Below are 18,405 nucleotides of genomic sequence, written 5' to 3'. Positions count from 1 at the left end.
AAAAAAATACAACATATGGCAATATATAGGAAAAGATGTTCAGATGTTCGTTTCATTAGTAATAAGAGAAATGTAAATTAAAATGTAGGGTCCAGCAGAAGTAAGGCCTGCTTGAGTGTGGTTGGTAATGTAATAATATGAGTGCAATAATTTGTAGTTATAATTTGAACATTGCACCTGAAATGTCATATGGCATGCTTGAGTGTGATAGTAAAATGAGAATGATGATACTATCTTATTAGGTTATGTTACAGAATTACATGCTTATGATTTTGTAATCAAAAAGGGGTGTTATTTGGGCTGAACCCTGCACATGATGAGACCATTTTCACCTTTCAGATAGGCAAAGTTCAAAAGTTTAGAATATATTTAGTTGGTAAGCCCGTGAGGAAACAAGACATATATTGCTGTTGGGAATGGGTAAATACTACAATTTTATGAGAATTTTGTAATGTCTAACAAAATTATACCTCATTTATCTTACCAGTCCAAATTATAGGGATTTACCCTGATAAATTACCTGTCCAAATATGGAATAACATGTGCTCAAGTTTTTTGCTGTAGAACTATTTGTAATAGAGTATTGGGGAAAAAAACTTAAATGTCTGTCCATAGGAGACTGATTGAATGAAGTATTATACCAAAAGGAATAAGGAAGATTTCTATGAGCTGGTATGGAATGATATAAAATACTAGAGCATGCTGTAATGCATTGTTTTTCATAGAAACACAATTTTTTACCTACAGCATAAATAAATATCTCAAGTTTGCTGAAAACAATATCAGACCTTGATGACCAGTGGGGAGATAACTAGACTTGGCAATCTGGCTCTGTATACGGGATAAGGGAGATACAGGCTAAGGACAGACACTGAGTTGCTTTGAGAACTGCCAGGCTTAAACCAATTCAGATGAGTCAGTGTCAAGCACACACAAAGTTTGGGCCCTTTTTGCTATTCTTGAATAAGAATCTCAGTGGTATGTTGGACTCTACCACCTTGTAACCTTGAACAAGTTATCTAACCTCTCTTATACTCAGTTTCTTCATCAGTAAAATGAGAATGATGATACTATCTTATTAGGTAGAAATAGTGTAATTCGTATCTCATTGTGAAGATTAATGGTCTTCATGTGTAATTACAACACCTAGCACACAGCCTGAATTTAATAAATGTAGTCTCTGGTGTCACCCAGGCACCTTCTAGGGAAAGCTTATTCCATCCCTATGATTTTGCAGCTAGGCCTGGCTTCTTGTCATTCAGGACCAAGTTTAATTGTCATCTCCTCAGAGAGACCTATCCTGACCATCCACTAGCTTCCCTTTTATATTACCCATTCTTATTTTCATTTTAACACCCATCACTACTTTTTATTTTCTTTTAAAAATTCCTTTAAACTTCTTTATTGTCTCTTTCTCCTCATTAGAATATGTTTCAAAAGAATAATGGCATTTGTTGTCTTACTCCAATGATGTGTCCCCTTCCAGGCATGACAGTGCCTATTGTGTTTTGCCATTCATTAAATGTTTCTTACATGAACTAGCAAATACCCTCTTTCAGTCTATCCCAGTGCAGATTCCTTAGAATCTTTTCTGCTGGGCCTTTCTTTATCTACATATAGCCAGCACACCTGCCATGAAAAGCCAGGGGAGATTAACTTTGGTGAGGGAGGGGCTGATGGGAGAACAGAAAGGCAAGATTATGTTGACATGTTAACGAAAGGGGGAATGTGGAGTAACAGGAAGGGAGAGGAGGGGAACGAAAGTCAGTCTGTTCTGACACAATTGTGGCATTAAGTTTTTGCATGTTTTGTTTTACTTTTGGGATAAAGTGATGTAAATATTTTTTTCGGATTCATAAAATCCCGGCAATGAAAAATAATGTAGTCCAACTGTTTTTACCTACAAAATGTTTTATAGATAAGGAACAATGTTTTATAGATAAGGTCTGAGAGGTGAGGTGACCAGTCTAAGCGGCACAGTTAATCTGCTAATAGAACTGGGATTCCAGACTCTGATTTTTTTTCTTTTTCTCAATATATACTTTAGTTTGTCACATATGCAAAATGTTGAGTAGTGTTCTGAACATTTGCATTTTCACAAGTATCTTTTTTTCCCCAATAGGTAGAAAACAGACCAAAGTATTATGGAAGAGAGTAAGTATGGATTATCAGAAAACATTTTAAAAATTGGAATATGTAAGAGAGACAGGTAAATGGATGCTTTAGTAAAAATAAAAGCAAGACGAAGGAGGTATTCAAATTTGGATTAGTGAAATTATTTTTCTGATTACAAATGCAATTATTCTAATTGGTAAAAACACAGAAAATAAGGACAATAACAGGTATAGAGACGAAAATAGCATGGGAGAATGTATGCAATAATGTTAAAATAAAGATGCAAGCTGTACAAGTAAATAAATAGTCCTAGAAGTATATGTGGAAAGTATAATGAGTATACACATGTATATGAGGTCTATCCCGAAAAAGTCCAGCCATTGTTAATATAGTGAGAATGGTGTGTGCAACATTGACATAGCCTGGCAGCCAAGGAGAGTGGACTAGAATGTTCAAGCATGAACAATGACAACTTCACTGTAGTGGTCAGTGGGGGCAGTAGATGCCGTTGAGTGAACATGTGTACTGTGTGACCATTGCATTCAAAATGACTGAGGCAGTAGAGCAATGAATTTGCATCAGATTTTGTGTTAAGCTTGAACATTCCTCCATGGAAACTATTCCAGTGATTCAGAAGGCTGCAGCTATGGGCTGTTTGTGATTGGCAGCTTCATCATGACAGTGTGCCCACTCATGCATCACTCCCGTGCAGTTTTTAGCAAAACATCAAATCACCCAGGTGATTCAACCCCCCTATAGCCCAGATTTGGCATCCTGCAACTTCTGGCTTTTCCCAAAGTTAAAATCACCTTTGAAAGGGAAGAAATTTCAGACCATTGATGAGATTCAGGAAAATATAATGCATCAGCTGATGACGATTGGGAGAACTATGTGAGGTCCCAAGGTGCCTACTTTGAAGGGGACTGAAGCATCATTGTCCTAAGTATGTTTCTTGTATCTTGTATCTTCTTCAATAACTGTCTCTATTTTTCACATTACATGGCAGGATACCTTCTGGACAGACCTCATATTTGTATGTATTTGTATATATTAATCATTCAGATATATGCACACGTACATACATATGTGAGTTGGGGTATGGATGTTTTTTTCCATATTTATATTTTTATTTCCCAAATTTTCTGAAAGTAAATTTATGCTATCCAGAAATGACTAATATTAATAGTTTGAAGTATTATCTTCTAAAGTTCTGTTTTCCTAATTGTTTTTGCAAAATTGAGATAAAATTTTTGTAGCCTGGTTTTTCCATTTTATATTAATAATGAGCATTTTTCTATTTTATTTTATGAAAATAAAAATTTTATGAAGTGTTTCTATTTTATGAAAAATGTTATAATCATTTTTAAATTTCTTATTTTTCTGATTATTTTTTAAAAATACAGAAATATAGCCATTTGAGGAAAAGAATAAAAGTCACCTATAAACTCATCATTCCCCAAATAAAATCATTTGCTTTTCATGACTTAATATCTTATCAGATAATAACGTATGTAGCAAATATTTTTAAATTATTTACAATTTTGTTTATGTTTTTAAGACTCTTGTGAATAGAACATAGGCACTTACAAGTTCAGGAGAGCACTGGTTTTCTTCATTGTTGTACTATAATTTAGTCATTTCTTTACTTTTGGCATTTAGGTTGCATTTAAACTATACAGTCATGTGCTGCATAATGATGTTTTCATCAATGATAGATTGCATATATGACGGTGGAATACTAATACAGTTTACATGTGTAGTAGGCTATACCGTCTAGGTTTGTGTAAGTGTGCTCTATGATAAAACTACCTAACAATGCATTTTTCAGAATGTGTCCCTGTTGTTAAGTGGCACAGGGCTGTATTGTTAAATGTAATGCCTTAAGAGAGATTTTAGTGCATACGACTTTATATGGGTTGAAAATTTTGAGTCAACTGTTATGAGTAGTTTTAAGGTTTTTAAAATACCATTGTCAAGTTTTGTTACAAAATTTGTTTTCTTGAATGGCATTCTTCTTTAAATTAAGTTTTTTAAACAGATGGATATTATTGATAAATGTTACTAACTTTATTAACTGATGACAGGTAAACTTAAAATAATATATCAGTATGCTAATCTAATTGTAGGGACAGGTTACCATCCTCTTGCTCCTGCAGAGTCAGAGTGGACCTGGTTCTGAAAGACTGGGAATTTATGAAGAAATACCAGACTGTTGTTAAACCTAGCTGTTCTAATTATCATGATTTGAACATACCTACTATGAACTGTTTTAAGACTTAAATTGAGACAGACCACTTCCATGAGGAAAAGCTCCAAAAAGTTGCCACTTATACTCTAGTAAAGTTTCTAAATTTTTAAGGTGCCATTTCAGGGCCTTTAAAATATATTATTCCAAATTCAAGAGACTTGTTTTGTTTTACCAGTAAAAGCTTCAAAGTTTCATTAGAGCAATCACTTCATTCTGTTATTTCTGAGTTACTAAAAGGACATAATGTATGTGTCAGTTCTTTGTAAATTGTAAATCCCCATATAAATGTAAGGTGGTTTTGTATTTTTAATATTAATCATCAGCCACCACTGACATATTTTTCTTCTTCAATGTTGTAGGTCTGAGTGTTATAGATGAATCTACTATGTTTGTGTAAAGAGTGTATTTATTCTCCTTCCTCCTTTTTTCTCCTTTAATCAAAAATAGGTTTTAGCAAGGAGTGAAAGAAAGTATTACAGCTCTTTGCTTTTGGTTTGAATACCCAGTGATGCAGATTATGCACATTATTGGGCAATCATGCCAATTAAGGGCAACCCAGGATCTTGGAAAATTGCCAATGTAGACTCTGAGCCAAAATTTTGGAGCAATGTTATTAATATGAAGAAAAGAAATGGGACACATTTCTGTATATCATGCACATATGGTCAGACGGCTACATAAGAAGGGCGTAGTTTTCTTAAGAGAAGTGGTTGGTCTTCCTTTGGATGGATAGATGTGCGTTTTGATTTTGTCATTGTTAGATGGCTTGGGTAGCTACATTGGTGCTGTTTTTATCACCACAGAGAAGCTGGCCAGGGGCCAGGCCCAGAGAAACACAAGCATAGTTAAACTCAACTGCTCCCCTCTGATTACATGGCAGTCTAGAAAACAACAGGAAAAGGTGGGGGTTTTGTTTTATCTTGTTTTATTGAAAAAGGTGGAAGGCATGCAGTTTCTATATTGACTTTGTTTCTTAGGTTTCACGGCATGATCTCCCGAGAAGCAGCAGACCAGCTCTTGAGTGTGGCTGAGGGGAGCTACCTCATTCGGGAGAGCCAGCGCCAGCCAGGAACCTACACTTTGGCTTTAAGGTTGGTCATGGACCTGTAATTATAACTGTGCTCCATTTAAAACCCTGTTAATAGAGGGCTTTAAATTTTAAAAGCATCCAGCATGTAATTGAATTGGTTCTTGTTTTCTTGGGACCTAATTACCATTTTAATGGCTTTGAGGCCCTTAAAAAATTCCTCATGAATGGTAGCTTGAGGTAATTAAGAATTGAAAAACTTTTAAAGAATTTTTATTTTAGCTGCTTTTTTCTGTTTCATCTTGAGTTCTCTCCCATCTGTCCTGCTGTGTCAGCTCCCATCTATTTCTTGAATGAGAAAAGAAACTAAGAAAAGATCTCTGTAACTCATAAAACTAAAGCCAATGTCATTTTTCTTCAGTTGGCTTTTGGCTGAAGCAGCTTTTCATTGGAGCTTGGCTCTTTCCTATCAACTAAACTTTGCCTAGTGTTTTGGCTGTTCTCAGCTTACAGTACTGTGCCCAGAAACAAATATTTCCATTAACCCTGCAGTAATAACAGAAGAATAATACAATAGCATCCTTATCCTATGGGCTTACCTCATGTCAGGTCTCTAACCTCATTTAATCTTCACAGCTCTAGGATGTAGATACTGTTACCTTCTCCACTTTACAGATAAGGGAACAGAGGAACTAGAGGTTGAATAAATTGGCCAAGGTCATGTACTTAATAATTCATGTAGCTGGTTTTTGAAACCAGCCTGGCTTCAGAGCCTTTGCTCTTCTTTATCAGCCTACACTGCTGCTTCTCCAGAGGCTTGGAATAATTATCCATTGTCTTTGTCCATTCCTTCATTTGTTCATTCATACGCTCAATTCACCCATTCTGTGGAAAAGCCTTAAAAATAGAAACTTCCTAAGAAAGAGGTCAGAGAAATAACATTTCTTTTCATGGCCACAAAGAAAGAAGAGGAAGTTATTGTTATTGCTTAAGACCCTAATATGCCCATGTCTCACTTCTTCACTCATGCCTGTGTGAGAGAGCAGGGACTGCTCTTATTCCCACCCACCATATTTAATATTAATCTTTTTGACAAAATGATATAATTCAGTATTATTTTCCACTGAATTCTGAATTAATTGCATACTTGGAGAACAGAGCTTGTTACAGGAGTTCATGGAACTTGCTTTTTATGGCAAAGTATAAAGTGTTAGCTCCCCTTTACTGATTTAATGGTACTGTTTTTCAGGTTTAAATGATGACATAGGGAAAAAAAAATCTGGGCTTGGAATTTAAATACCTGTTTGTTTTGCCACTGAATGAACTAGAAGACTGATTTGGGGCAAACCACAAAGCTCCTTAAAGTCAGTTTCTTCAACTTTCTACTCCTAACATTTTATAATTTTAAGATTCTATAACACCACATTGCCAAAAAGTCTGGTCACCTGAGTGTCTGGGGTAAATAAGCCTTGCTGTAAAGGCTAGTGGATAAAGAAGGAGGAGGTACGGTGATAACCATATGGTAAATCTACATAACACTCTCTTCCTCCCCTTTGTTGCCCTCTTCTTACCCACCCCCCGCCCCCTGCCCCATGATCACATAGTAAGTTACAAAACTGGCATTTTGAACTCAGTTTTGCCGCATTGCAAAGTTTCCATATCTTCCATTACACCATATTGCCTCTCCTAACACGTATCATGCCATAATGGCACCAGCAAACACTGTAGGGCCTTGGAGAACCACAGCACCCGGAACCTCCCAAGCTCCCCCTCATTGCCACACCCTCGCTCTTTCTCATGCTGCATATGTCTATATTATCTGATAGTGAAGGAGACTTTTTCTTCTTGCTCATCTCTCACAGCCAAATCTAACAATCTTTTATTACGTTTTTCTCAAATTTCCCCCTTCTTTTCAACTGCAAGCTGCTTCCTGGACTAGCTCAGTAACTGTCTAAGAAATCTTCCTGTATCCAGCCTTGTCCCTTTAATGTATTGTCCACAGTATTGTAAATGCCAGTCAATCCATCTTAAAATCTGATGCAGCGATCAGAAAGGTGGTAGTGTTGAGCAGGACACAGGGTTTCAAAGATCACTCCTCCCACGTCACTGATACCCACCCCCCTGCCCCCACCCCATGCTGTGGAAGCCTCCTCCTCCACCGGTGATCTCCGTCATCATGGAGGTATTACTGAGGGAGTATGTATTGTATATGTGTTGTCACAGCGCCAATTTTTTGCAGTCAGAAAAGAGATTCTCATTCCGTGGCGCGGACATTTTACTCTCCTCTTCAGCACCACCTCCATCCACCACCATATTCCATCTCAGCCTGAATTCCAGGCCAGGCCTTGTCTGGCTTTTCTGCCTTTGCTCATGGTGACCCCTTGGTTCAGGAAAAGCGACTGTTGCTTAATGAAAGGAAGCAGGCAGACAGGCATCCATGTGGCTGGAGTGAGTAATTGAAGATGTGAGGCACGCATCGGGTTGTACTTCATGAAGAATGAGATGTTTTAAAGTGACTTTGGGGTTTCCTGTATGTTGATTTTGATTAACATTTGGATTAGCTATAGTTTAATGAGACATGGCAAATATCAGTTATGTGTAGACCTAAGATAATTCAAGAAGTTTAATTGAAAACATTTTTATGATTTTCATAGTTTTGACGCTAATTCTTTAAAAAATATTTTGTCATTATGTAGTTTTTCTCACTAGGAGAAAAAATTATTACATTCACTGTTTTACATCTGGGGTGACAAGTGAAAAGTGACAGAACTAGTGCATGTTTTCTATTATCTTTTATTAAATGTTAAGTATATACAGAATAACATAAGAAATAAAAAATATTAAATGTCATGCTACTGTAACTGTTACATGCCCAGCCTGTATCTTAAGAAACAGCCATTGCCCGCGGAGTCTCCTGTGCACTGCGTGGCCCTCCCCTGTTCCCACCCGCTTCCTCCGCTCCTCACACTGGCCCCTGTCCTGATTATCATTCCCGTGCATTTCCTGATAAATTTTTAACATGTTTGTATCCCTATACAATACATTATTTTGATTTGCTGGTTTTGAACTTAAAATAAATAGAACATGTAGAATGTAATCTTTTTTTTCCCCACTCAACATTGTGTTCCTGAGATATGTTCTTACTGTAGAACATGGCTATAATTTTTTCATTTTCATTGCTATATAGTAATCCTTTAAATAATTATATTATGATTCTAGTTGCCTGACCTTATTGTGTATATTTAACTTCTCAGAGTTTTAGTTTGTAAAATTAGATCTTTTAAGGGTCTGTAATTAGCATTGCACTTTCAAGAATCAGTCATCTTATCAATTGAGTTGCCTTCAGCTTCAACTGTTATCTGATACTCAAAATAGGCAAACTCTGTCTGCTTAAATAATAAGTTATTTAAGATAATATCTCACATAATGAGAAATTCAGAAATGTAACAGCATGGATGATCTGTATCCCAGCGATGTTACTGAGGGCTGTGATCCTTCCATTTCTGGCCACTCACAGCGTCAGCTCTCGTCTAAGGCTGATTTTCCTTGTAGTGAATGGTGGCTGCCAGGGGAAATCAGAGTTGTGTGCTTCCTTGTTTATGCCCAGCGAGAGATTACAAGGGAACTTGTTCTCTTTCATGCAGTATGCATCCTTCTCTTCAGGTTGTTTGAGCCAGTGACATCTCCCTTTTCCAGTCCTGGGCCAATAACAGTCTGCAGGGAAATGCATGTACTGATTGCTTGTCCAGCCAATACTGGCCCCTGGATCTGGGAGGGGGGAGGTCAGCATCTGCTGGAAGATAAGGCTTTGGGAGGAAGTCTGGATGACTAAATGAATTCTGGTTTTCATGTTTTAAAAGGAAAAAGAAGGTTGGAGGGTATTTGTGCGAGGCAGGGGATGGATATAGTTACACTATACAGCGTATTAGGTATTCATTAAAGTTGTTTACACGTTAGACAGAGAAGATCAATCCATGGTGTAAGTCATCAAATATTTTAGCCCTGATCAGCTTCTTAATAAAGGAGTATATCCGGTTTTAGCTTTGGTAAATAGTAAGAAAATGTGGTATGAGTTCTATAGAAAGCTTTATATGAAGCCAGACACCACAGTTTTATAAATAATTCTGGTACAACTTAGTTCAGAATTTATAAATTCTGTTTTAAAAATGTTCTTTTATCTATAGTATTTTCACAACTTGATTTAAAATATCTTCCAATATGACTTAAAATAATTTAATATTTTACAGGTAGCATGGAAAACCTACTTATGGTAATAACTTTAGTGTAGTGAAATCCATTGTACTTTTGACTAATATATTCCTTAAAATATTTATCCCTGGTGTGTCACTAATATATGTCAAGGCCTTTCATAGAAAGAAGAATCTTGGTCTTCATTGTTAAATTGAGAAATTAACATAATCTCCCACGTAACTGCATCATTAAAAAGAGCAGCATTTATTGAGCACGTGTATTCTGCCAGGTACCGAAGTGGGTCAAGGAAGAAAATATTTAAGCAGGGGTCCCTGCCCCTCCGTGGCCTGAAGTGGCCGCACAGCAGGAGGCATGTATTGGGCCAGCAGGAAGCTTCCCTTGCTTAACCACCTGAGCTCCACCTTCTGTCTCGTGCCTCTTCCCCATCCGTGGAAAAATTGTCTTCCATGAAACCGGTCCCTGGTGCCAAAAAGATTGGGGACCACTGGGTTACATCATCATCCTGATACACCAAGGTTGTGGGTTTGATCCCCAGTCAGAGCACATAAAAGAATTAACCAATGAATGCGTAAGTAAGTGGAACAGGAAATCGATGTTTCTCTCTCTCTCTCTCTCCCCTTCCTCCTCCTCTCAAAATCAATAAATTAAAAAAAAATTTTTTTAAGTACATGTTTGTGGGTAGGATAATAGGATGTGATGAAAAATGAGCATTTTTGGGAAGAGGAAGCAACCAAGGCTGGAATGTATAGAACAGCATAGGACATTTGGTGTACGGCAGGCTGCTGGGGTTCAGAAGTGTGGGAAATTTTAGCGGTAAGTGTTCCAGGAAAGCCTGCTAACTCATGCTTAAGAATTTGGACTTTATCTGGAGGAAATGGGACTTGGTGACGATGTTTTTAGAAGAAAATGAGGATTACATTTGTAATTTAGAAACATCATTGTGGGAGCAATACATGCGTGGAATGAGTGGAGAGGGTGGTGGGAACTAAGTTGTACCAGAACTATTTAGATAACTAATTTAGTAAGCAGTTTTTCTTTGGCTGTGGAGAAATGATCTTTCCAAGGGTTTCTAAATATCTTATAGATTTGAAAGGGTTCACTTTGAGGAGGCATGTTAGCTCCAAATTTAACAATTCCAGGGACATTTCTGTTGAGTCTGACTCACTTTAGCTTCTGTAAATTGGGAGAACAAGATGACGTGTTTAAGAGCCCATGCTCCCAAATCCTGTATCTGGATATTCTAGGAGGGAAGTGAATATATTCCAGGGAATGCTTTACTCACAGTGCTTGGCAGTTTCCTTTCTATTGGTTTTATGCTGACCAACCATCAAGACAAGAATTATTTGGAAAAATTTTAGATAATAGAGAACAAATGAGAATTTAAAAACTGAGGAAACATAATATAACTCTATGTTTGGACATATTATGTTTTCTTTTAAAATATAACGTATTTCTTATTTGATAAATTCTGAAATTTACATAGCTTAGGTTAATCTGAAAGATAAATTCATTATACAGGGCATTATGTATACCATCATACGACTTAGGTAAAGTTAGGTATCTGGTGGATATATATATAAGGAGAGAAATGTCTGAAAGAATGATCACCAAAATGTTCATCATGTTCATCTATGAGTGATAAATTTACAGGTGACCTTTATTTCTTTGTATCTTCCTGAGCACCTGATACTTTTTTTGCAGTGCACATATGTAATTTTTACAGATGACCAAAGAAAATCAATAGGGCTATCTTCATTTTGAGAGGTATTGAAGACACTAGCTGCAATCTTCAATCAAAGTGGAAGATAATACTTCCTATATCTCTGAAGATTTGACTCTAAGTGGAATGTATTAACTTATTTAAATAATTTTTCAGAAGAAGAATTAATCAGCCTTGGGTGCAATATAAAGGGGAATTACAGAAGCTAGTGTTCTCGAGCCCATGATCCGTGGGAGAGAGGAGCCTTTCAACATCGGCAGTGCTATTTCCAGTGGCAGTGAATACAAGGCCCCGTATGAGTATTGTTAATATAACTATACGGCATTTTCCAAAATCATTTCATCATGAGGCCCTCTTTGCATGGAATCCCTCTGTGAAACATACTTTGAGAAATATTTCATTAAACATTTGATTTATTCAGTTCCTCTTGCCCTGGACTTCATGCTCACCAAACAAACTTCTGATTAATGGCTTCCCATGTGGTCTGTGTACAGGGAAAGAAAACTTAAAATATATAGGATGAGTGTTGAGAGCCTTTGAATTATTTCTCATTTTCAGTTAAAAAATTAGAAGTAAATGCTGGGAGTTGAGGGGGAAAAGAAGGGAAAAAAAGTCTTTGTTAAGTTGAGAGAGACATTCTTTCCATTTTTCCTCTTTTTTTTTTTACACCTCTTTTTGATAAATAAGCCTAAAAGACTTACTAAAGTGTTAAATTGATAGATTTTAAAAAATCAAGGGCTAATTGCTCACCAATTCTTTTTCTTCCTGTTTTCTGATTTTATTTTTCCTGAACCAAAAAAGATTTACCTCCTATCCAAAGAGTGTCTGAAACATCCACCTGGAGCAGCCAAGCACCATTTTTGTGTATTAAAACATTGCAGTGTTTTTTCTAACTTTATTTGCTGACTTGGTTTTCAAACATTATGGTATCTTACTCTTCTTTTAAAAAATCTTTTCTTTTTATTTAGTTATAAATAACTTACCATTTCATCCATTTGAAGCATACAGTTCATTGGTTTTTAGAGCATTCAGAAAGTTATGCAACAAAATCCATTTTAGAACATTTAATCACCCTAAAAGGAAAATCCATACCCATTTGCAGTCACTTCCCATTTCTCCCTAACCCTCCCAGCCTCAGGGAACCATTAACCTACTTTTGTCTCTGTAGAGTTATACATACTGGATATTTCATATAAATGGAATCATTCATACATAAAATATGTGTTCTTTTGTGACTGCCTTCTTTCCCTTATGTGTTTTAATATATGTCAAGGTTGTGTTAAAACATTAGTATGTTTTTTAGGTTCAATCGTGTTGTTGAATGTATCACTACTTTACTCCTTTTTATTAACGAATATTTAAATAATGTTCCAATGTTTGTATGTTGAGCACATTTTGTTTATCCATTCATAAATTAATGGACATTTGGATTGTTTCCACTTTTTTTGCTATTATGAATAAAGATGCTATTATGAATAATGCTACTCATATGTTTTTGTGTGGACATATGTTTTTATTTCTGTTGATTATATACCTAGGAGTGAAATTGCTGGATCATATTGTAACTTTGTTTGACCTTTTGAAGGACTGCCAAATTTTTTTCCAGAGTAATTTTTACCATTTTATAATCCCACTAGCAATGTAAGATGGTTCTGTTTCTTTACTCCTAACCATCACTTATTATGTCTTCGATTTAGACAGTGGACGTGACATCCTAGTGGGTGTGAAGTGGTATCTCACTGTGGTTTTGAATTGCATCTTACTCTTGAATGGTACTTCATTTTTCGAATTTTTATGCTCAACATGTTTTTTATTCACTGTATTCTATCTGTTCAATTTCAGTTTCCTCTCAAAAGTATGCATACATAAAAACGGATTTAAAGCAGCGAAGGGAGGGGGGTGTAAGGGGACTAAAAGGTAAGGTAAAAAAATAAAGATTAATTTTTTTAAAAAAAAGCAATAGATAAATCAAAAAAGCTGATTGCAATTTTTTTTTTTTTTTTTTTTTTTTTTTGGTATTATAAAGGCACAGCGTAAGGCAAATTCCACTGAGTATTTCATTTAAGGTGGAGCAGAGTTTCAAGTACATTTGTTGATTACTAATCAACAGGGAGTTTATATGAGAGAGATAACTGATTGGTTATCTAACTACAAAGGGAGTCTAGCTAGTGTATCTTCTCTTAAGGTGTGGTAGAAAACATATCAGTTTCTCTTAATTTAAGATCACTTACTTGATAACAAGATACAGCCCTAGAAAGTATTGATAATGTGCCTCCTTTCCTGTGAATGACTTGACACACTAAAATATTTTATTAATGGATTTAACAATTTTATAAAGATAATAGTTAATATTCACTGAATATTTACTGTGACAGGCACTATGGTAAATACTTTATGTGAAATATCTTTCAGTATTTTAGAATAATTTTTCATATTGTGGAACCCATTGAAAATGATGTCCTATGGAGATAAATGCACAAGACTGATCAGGGCCAAATGTGATTGGCCTAAGGACTAAAGCATCTAACCTTCCCGGCCTCTAAATGCTCTGGATACGTTTCATATTTTGTAATCTATGTCCTTTATTCATGGCATCTGTGTTGGAAAACTAAGTTTTATCTACAAAAAAAGAGCTTATACTGTAGATATATTTTCTGCATTTTACAGAGAAGAAAACCAAACTTTACAGAGGAGAAAACTCAAGAACAAAATGCTAAGACACAGAGACTATAACTTGTTAAAAAGGAAAACATCCTAAATAATAATAAAATGTGCAGCACTTTTTATAAGCTGACAAGGGATGTGGGACAAGAGTAAACTCAGCTTTTAAATCAGTGGGTTTTTAATAATGATTCTAAACTTACTGACACATTACCATTTTTATAATACAGATAAACCTTTGTTTGAAGCTTTTAAGGATGAGTTTACTCAACTAATTCTTAAGGGTTAAGTTTTCATCCCCCCCCTAAAAAGAGAAAAGCCAAATTAAGTACATATAAAGTTTAATTATTTAAGCTGAAATTCCATTATGAAATCACATGATCACGTATGAAATTTGGTGATCATTTGTGCTTATAAAAATAATTTTGTAGTGAATTTGGGTAACTTTTCAAAGAAAAACAGCAATAATTTATAAAATAATAACATTTATATCCACGTAATTTATTACATCTCTGTTTATGATTATGAAAACAACACATGGATGTATTAAAAGAAATTTTCAAATAAGAGAAGCATATATAATGATAAACTATATTATTTTCCTACCACATACCTCTAGTTCCACTTTTTAGAGATAATGTCAGTCATAATGATTTGTCTATCCTTCCAGAAATAGGTTATGTATAAAATATACATATTTTTATGGCATGTATGTCTATTGTATTTTATTTTAAACAGTAATTGCTAACCATAGCAGCAAAGATAATCTTTAGTCTTTGCAGGGGTTTGCCCTATCCTCTGCCTGGCTATAGTTATGTAATAAGCTGCTAATGCCTGACAAAAGTCTTGTTTATTTAGCTTTAGCTGATGATTGGTAGTTGAAGAACTTGTTGAATTAGATCCTGTGAGTTTAGCTTCAGTTCCTATGATGGGGGTTGATGATTGGTGATAGATACAAGATGATAAAATGGGGCTCCTCTATGATATAAGCACAATTGTGATTTAGTATATTGTGGCTTTGAGTTTAGAATGTCGGTAGGATTTTGTTAAGTAAGGAATTCCTGTGAGAATGTTATTTAATCTTTAATGCTCTGAAAATTTAGTATGAAGAAACTATTGCTACTGTATTAGAAAATGATAAAATGCAGTGAAGTAAAAAAATATAATTATGCTAATGATTGAAAAATAAAACGTAACATTTCTTAATTGAATCTCAGAGTATTTGATTGACTTTTAAAGTGAACTCAGCCAAAGAGTTCCTAGGTTAAGTCAGAGAATTTCAGTATATTAGTAAAGGGGCTTTCACATTTTTAAAATATCAACATTGGTTGAAAGCTTTTTTCGTGTTTAGGAAGAAGGATCAAAAGGAACTAAGAAAGGATTACGGTGCTGGTAGGCGTTGATGTGTAAATGTACTTTGTGTTCTTTTGATCTGATAGCTCATGATAGGTTTAGTTGGTTACCATGGTTTCATTTCCTGCAACCTTCTTGTTGTGCTATTTGGAATAAGTGGAAAATAATGTTCTGCAGAATAATTTCTGAAAATGGTTTTCTGCTTCCCTTAGTTAAGATTAAGAATTACTCTTTGGGAAATTTTCTGGGTATAAGTGTACATGAATAACACACAAGAGAACAGTAGAGTTTAGTACTCCTGCAATATCAAGATTGGTATTGATAAAAAAGGACAGCATAATTTACTTTAAATTGTAATACCATGTTATCAGTGCCATAAGCTTTTTAAACATCATATTGGTATAATAGTTCCAGTTTATATGAAGGACCCTCAGGTTAAGTATGCTTAAATAAAACAAACTATAGAAAGTAATTGATATGAGACAGCTGGGAGTGGGTAGTTTAATATAAGGCATCCCTTACTTGAAAAAAACTAGATGTGTTCCTGAAAACAGTCTCAACTTGAAACATGTTGTAAATGCACAAGAGTTCATAGCTGTTTTAAAAGATTTTTTAGTTTTTTCTTAATATACATATAATCCAGAAAACATTAAAAATGTAGAAAAGCTGAAGGAAAAGCAAAAAGAAAAATTACCTCTAATCCTACTCCCTAGAGATAAGCACTATAAAAGTTGTAGTGTGTGAAATTCTAATACTTTCCTGGGTTAAACAAATGGTTCTATACCAAGTGTACTTTTTATGGTATGTTTTTTCAATTAGCTATATGTTGTGAATATTTGCCATGTCAGTAAATGTGTGAGTTTACTGTTTGAATTAATTCTTTATAAGGTCAAGTTTCACCTCCCAATTTTTTAAAACTCTGGTTTTCACTTATTATATCTACTTATTTAAATTTAGGCCCATCATAAACTTTTATTTTTCATTAAAATGTGAAATATATAAACAGTAAAATGCAGGAATGCAGGGAAAGAAACACATCACCTATAGTCTCACCAGCCCCAAAATTAGTATTTTTGGTATTTAAAAAAGGTATTTTTTTGTTGTTATTCCTTTGTGTTTTGTTTTGTTTTTTAATTATAATGATACTCTTCTGGGTGCTGGGGATACAAGGATGAATAATGAATAAGACATTCAAGATCCCTGGCCTTAATGGAGTTTATCAGGGAGTGAGAGGATTAGACTTTAATGACATTGTCCCACATATATAGAGTGAAAAAGCTGCACCAAGGGCTATGGAGGGAAAACAACAGGGAGCTGTGGCTTTATAAAGGAAAATTGAGTCTAAATTCAAGGAATTTATTAAGATGGGTTTCTGTCAGATTTTGCCGCCTTTGGAGGTAGGCCATTCCCCATGCTGGGGAAATACTAAAAGCTACTGCTGCTTTTCCTCTTTCTTTCCCCCTTTTTGCCACACATCTCTTCTTGCTAGTCCCAGAAAAAAACAGGTTGTGACCAGTGCAGAGGAGCTGATTATCTCTAGTTTGTCAGAGTGCGTTTTGTTTGGCAAGCTTTGAGTTCCATTGTAGTTATTTTTTGTTTTTTATCAAGTCATGTGTTTGTTTCCAAAGTAAAAGTTCATATATCTGTAGCTCATCTAGGCACTACACAGGTTGGTGAAACTTTTCCTTAGGGCTACTTCTATCCCATGGAGCTTAACTCTGAAGTGTTTTAATTTTGAAAATTATCTTCCCAGTATAATTAGCTTATATTAGAAATGTCTGAAAAAAGTACATTTATAATTATATATTGTGTAGATGGCTCTCTCCTACACCACATACACACAAACATGCAGACACAGATTTCTGTCTCTGAAGATAATTTTGTCATAATCCTAGGGCAGATGTCAATCTTCTGTCATTTATGCTGTCAGCTGTTCAAGGACAGGCTTTCTGCCTTGTCAAAATACAAAAAGAATGAATGGATTTTTCTCTCAGACTATAATGTACAAAATAATCAAAATACACTAAGTATACAAAGGGATTAAGGTATTGCTTATGTTGGGGAAAAAATATCCTTTTCTTTAAATTTCAGTGGATTTCAAAAACTGCAACATCCATTTTGAATAAGAAAGAGCATGAGGTTCTAAATAATCATACAACTTTTTCTAGGCAGATTTTTGCCAGAACGCACAGATTTCAAAATTTCGGAACACACCAATTTTAGATTCGCCAGCATATACAATAGAAAATGGGAAAAGAAATCGTCTCTTTGCTTCCCTTCTCCCTCCCCCATTTTTCATATTTATTTGTAAGCCATTTAACTGAAGTGTATATATGATTTGAATGTTGATATAACACTTTTATGTAAAAGGACAATTAATGCGATTATATGGCAGGTCAATATTTATGGTTGATGATATACATTAAAATTTAATAAAGTGTGACATTTGAACAAATATGAATTTTGAAGGTGTGAAGAAAAAAGGTTTGTGGTTTTCTTTTTCACAGACTTAATCTTTATCATACTGGATACATAGAGAAGTTAATGAGTTATGTAGCAGTATCCAATTCTATCTGAAGAATATAAACCAGGATCTTTATAGAAGTGTGTTTTTTTCTTCTTAATTTTAGTTTTGGCATTTGTGACTTTTCATTTTTGAACAGATAGAAGTAAAAAATATTGGAGCCAAAAATAATTGAAGACTTTATATTTATATGTCTTATAAACATTTGTAGATGTGGCTTTAGAGTCCAGTATAGGTGTTGTTTTTAATTAATTGGTGAAGCCTTTCATTTTCCCTTGCACCAGAAATGTTCCAGGGTCTAGATTTAATCACATTCATGTCTGTCCTCTACTAACTAAAAATATTAATAAATCTTCAGTTCTCCTCTGAAAACAAAAGTAAACAATTCCTGTGAGTTGAGCTGAGGTGAAAAATGGAACCTTTTCATGTATATACTAATAAGTATAGTAGAAGCTTTCAGATTTTAGTAACTTCTACCATGAATAGGGATAGTTTTTCAAATCGCTACATACTATAGGTATTAACTTCTGCTGTCTTGCAAGAAG

At 34.9% G+C, this 18,405-nt stretch overlaps 1 protein-coding gene across 1 annotated transcript in view; it reads left to right on the top strand.

Moving 5' to 3' along the window:
* CHN1 (chimerin 1) overlaps positions 1-18,405 on the top strand; it is a 163,717-nt gene that overhangs the window by 48,943 nt on the left and 96,369 nt on the right. The window contains exons 4-5 of the mRNA XM_054562313.1: positions 2,123-2,154; positions 5,341-5,454. Of these exons, the coding sequence (XP_054418288.1) occupies positions 2,123-2,154; positions 5,341-5,454 (146 nt within the window). The remainder of the gene's footprint in view (positions 1-2,122; positions 2,155-5,340; positions 5,455-18,405) is intronic.

This window comes from Pteronotus mesoamericanus, unplaced genomic scaffold, assembly GCF_021234165.1.
Source record: "Pteronotus mesoamericanus isolate MK-2021 breed Mesoamerican mustached bat unplaced genomic scaffold, CSHL_Meso_final scaffold_651, whole genome shotgun sequence".
In the NCBI taxonomy this organism is placed as follows: Eukaryota; Metazoa; Chordata; class Mammalia; order Chiroptera; family Mormoopidae; genus Pteronotus; species Pteronotus mesoamericanus.
The sequence above is the reverse complement of the archived record's forward strand: the minus strand, read 5'-3'. Positions and strand labels throughout refer to the sequence as shown.